Source organism: Chrysochloris asiatica, unplaced genomic scaffold (assembly GCF_000296735.1).
Source record: "Chrysochloris asiatica unplaced genomic scaffold, ChrAsi1.0 scaffold00002, whole genome shotgun sequence".
NCBI classification, from domain to species: Eukaryota; Metazoa; Chordata; class Mammalia; order Afrosoricida; family Chrysochloridae; genus Chrysochloris; species Chrysochloris asiatica.
In genome coordinates, this window is record NW_006408520.1 from 26,541,382 (window position 1) to 26,544,103 (window position 2,722).

At 38.0% G+C, this 2,722-nt stretch overlaps 1 protein-coding gene across 1 annotated transcript in view; it reads left to right on the top strand.

Moving 5' to 3' along the window:
- CCBL2 (cysteine conjugate-beta lyase 2) overlaps positions 1–2,722 on the top strand; it is a 109,008-nt gene that overhangs the window by 79,806 nt on the left and 26,480 nt on the right. Inside the window, exon 8 of the mRNA XM_006831069.1 lies at positions 1,860–1,936. Coding sequence (XP_006831132.1) covers positions 1,860–1,936 — 77 coding nt within the window. The remainder of the gene's footprint in view (positions 1–1,859; positions 1,937–2,722) is intronic.

The window sequence follows — 2,722 nt, forward strand, 5'->3', positions numbered from 1 at the left end:
AACCACTTTGGAAAATAGTAGTTCCTCGAAAAGTTAAACTGGATTACCCTATGACCCAGCAATTCCATTCCTAGGTACATACCCAAGAGAAATGAAAATATATGTCCACATGAAAACATGTATATAAATGTCCAGGGCAGCAATCTTCATAATAGCCAACATGAAAACAACCCAAAACCCCAGGGACTGAGAAATTGATAAATAAAATGTAGTATAACAATACAGAAGCCCTGATATGGCGCTATAGAATAAGCACTGGACTGCTAATCACAGGTCGACAGGTCAAATCCATCAGACACTCCTTAAAAACCATTTACAGGGCCACTATGAGTCAGAACCAACTTGATGGTACTTAATAACAAAAACAGCTACACAGTAGAGATAGATTGACGCTGTAGTTGCAACAATGGGCACAAACAGCGATGAATGAGGATGGAGCAGGACTGGGCAGTTCTATGCAGTGGACGTATTTTATACTCATGAAAAGTAATGAAGTACTCATACATGTTACAATAGGAATGAACGTTGAAAGCATTATACTGTTAAAGAAACCAGTTACAAAAAACCAGTATTATATGATTCCATTTATATGAAATGTCAAGGAGTCCTAGTGGCACAGTGATTAAAGTGTATGACTGCTATCCAAAAAGTCAGCAGTTTGAACTCAGTAGCAATTTCACAGGAAAAAGATAAGGCAGCCTGCTTATATAAAGAGTTACATCCTTGGAAACCCGATGGGACAGTTTTCTTCTGTCTTGCAGTGTCACTCTAAATTGAAGTGACTCTATGGTCTGAGTTTGGTTTTGATTTTATATGAACTATCCAGAATAGGCAAGTCTATAGAAACAAATTAGACTAATAGTTGCATAGGATTTACAAAGTGGCAACGGTGAGGGGATGGGAGGGTCCAGTGATATAGGGCCTCTTTTTGAGGTGAATAAAATATTCTAAAATTGATTTTAATGGTTGAAAAGTTTATAAATATGTTTTAAACTATTGATTATACAGTTTAAATAGGTGAATTGTATGGTGTGAGATATCTCAATTAAACTGTTACACTAAAGAAATTCAGGTTGCTGTACTCCACCTACAGAGATTCTAATTCAGTATGTCTAAGTGGAATCCAAGGAGCTCTGGTAGCATAGTGGTTATGAATTGGGTTGTGAACCGCAAGGTTAGCAGTTCAAAACTACCAGCTGCTCCTTAGGAGAAAGATGAGGGTTTCTGCTCCTGTAAAGATTTATAGCCTCAGAAATCGTGTTCAGGGACGCTATGGGTCAGAACTGACTCAATGGCACTTAACAACAACAAGTAGAATCCAAGAATTTGCCTTTCTTCAAATTTCAGTCTTCAAGTGATACTGAAGTTTCTGATCTGGAGACCACATTGCTTTAGAAAGTCTGCAGAAATTTACTTAGAAAATGAGCAGAGTACAGGAGGATAAGCAACAGCCAGGACCATAAGCAACACCACAGCACAGAAGTATTTATTGAACACACCACCACTAATGGTGAATAATGGATGCCGTAGCTGGTGTCACTGCTGTCAGTTGGACTAGCCCCAAACACTGCCTACTGGTACCACAGTCACTCTTGTCCCTGAAATAATGTTTCTAGTTTAAAATTATTCCACTTAACTGCTACTTTGTGCAGTGTTGCCATGTCTTAAAGCTCCATAATATTTCCAGCTGATTTGGGTTAAAGTTACATTATCAAAAAGCACTATTGAAAACCTATACTGATTACACTTCAGTATGTATTTGTTTTCAATGAATTCATGTATCTTTTCATGTTTTAGATTATATAGAATGTACACTGGTTGGAGAGCAGTTATTTAACTTTTTTTTAATCCCTGTTCAGCCACTTTTCCAGGTATGTGGGAGAGAACAATAACAATAGGAAGTGCTGGAAAGACTTTCAGTGTAACTGGCTGGAAGGTAAGATGCGTCAGAGTTGTATTGCTTAGAAATAGCAAATATGGTCTTTGTTGTTGTTGTTTTAAAGTGTTTTGTACTTTTAATCATATATAAAGAGACCTGGTACTATAGTGGGTTACGAGTTCAGCTGCTAACCACAAGGTTGACAGTTCAAATATACCATACACTCCATGGAATTAAGCTAAGGTTTTCTGCTTATGTAAAGGTTTGCAACCTCAAAACCCCTATATAGGGTCTCTATAAGTCAGTACCAACTCTATGGCACACAATCAAAACCACCACCACAACCAATGCATATATAGTCAGTTGACACAGGTTTTTCTATTTACTGATCTTTCACTTTATTTTTTTCATTCAGCTTTGATGTTGACCATTATTCTCTATGGGGCCTAGTCATTTCTTTACAAGTGACCAAGTAATGACCCTTTTTGTGTTGCAAAAAATGTTTTTTGTTGTTAGATGCCATAAGTCAGTTCTGACCCATAGCAAACCCATGCACAACAGAACAAAACGCTGCCTGGTGCTAAGCCATTCTCACAGCTGTTAGGTTTGAGCCCATTGCTGCTGCCACTGTATCAATCAGTCTTATTGAGGGTCTTCCTTTTTTTCACTGACCCTCCACTTTACCAAGCATGATGTCCTTCTCCAGGAACTGGTCCCTCCTGGTAACATGACCAAACTATGAGCAATGAAGTCTTGCCATGCTGGTTTCTAAGGATGTCCTTCTTCCAAGACAAATATGTTTGTTCTTCTGGCAATTCATATTACTTTTAATATTCTTCTCCA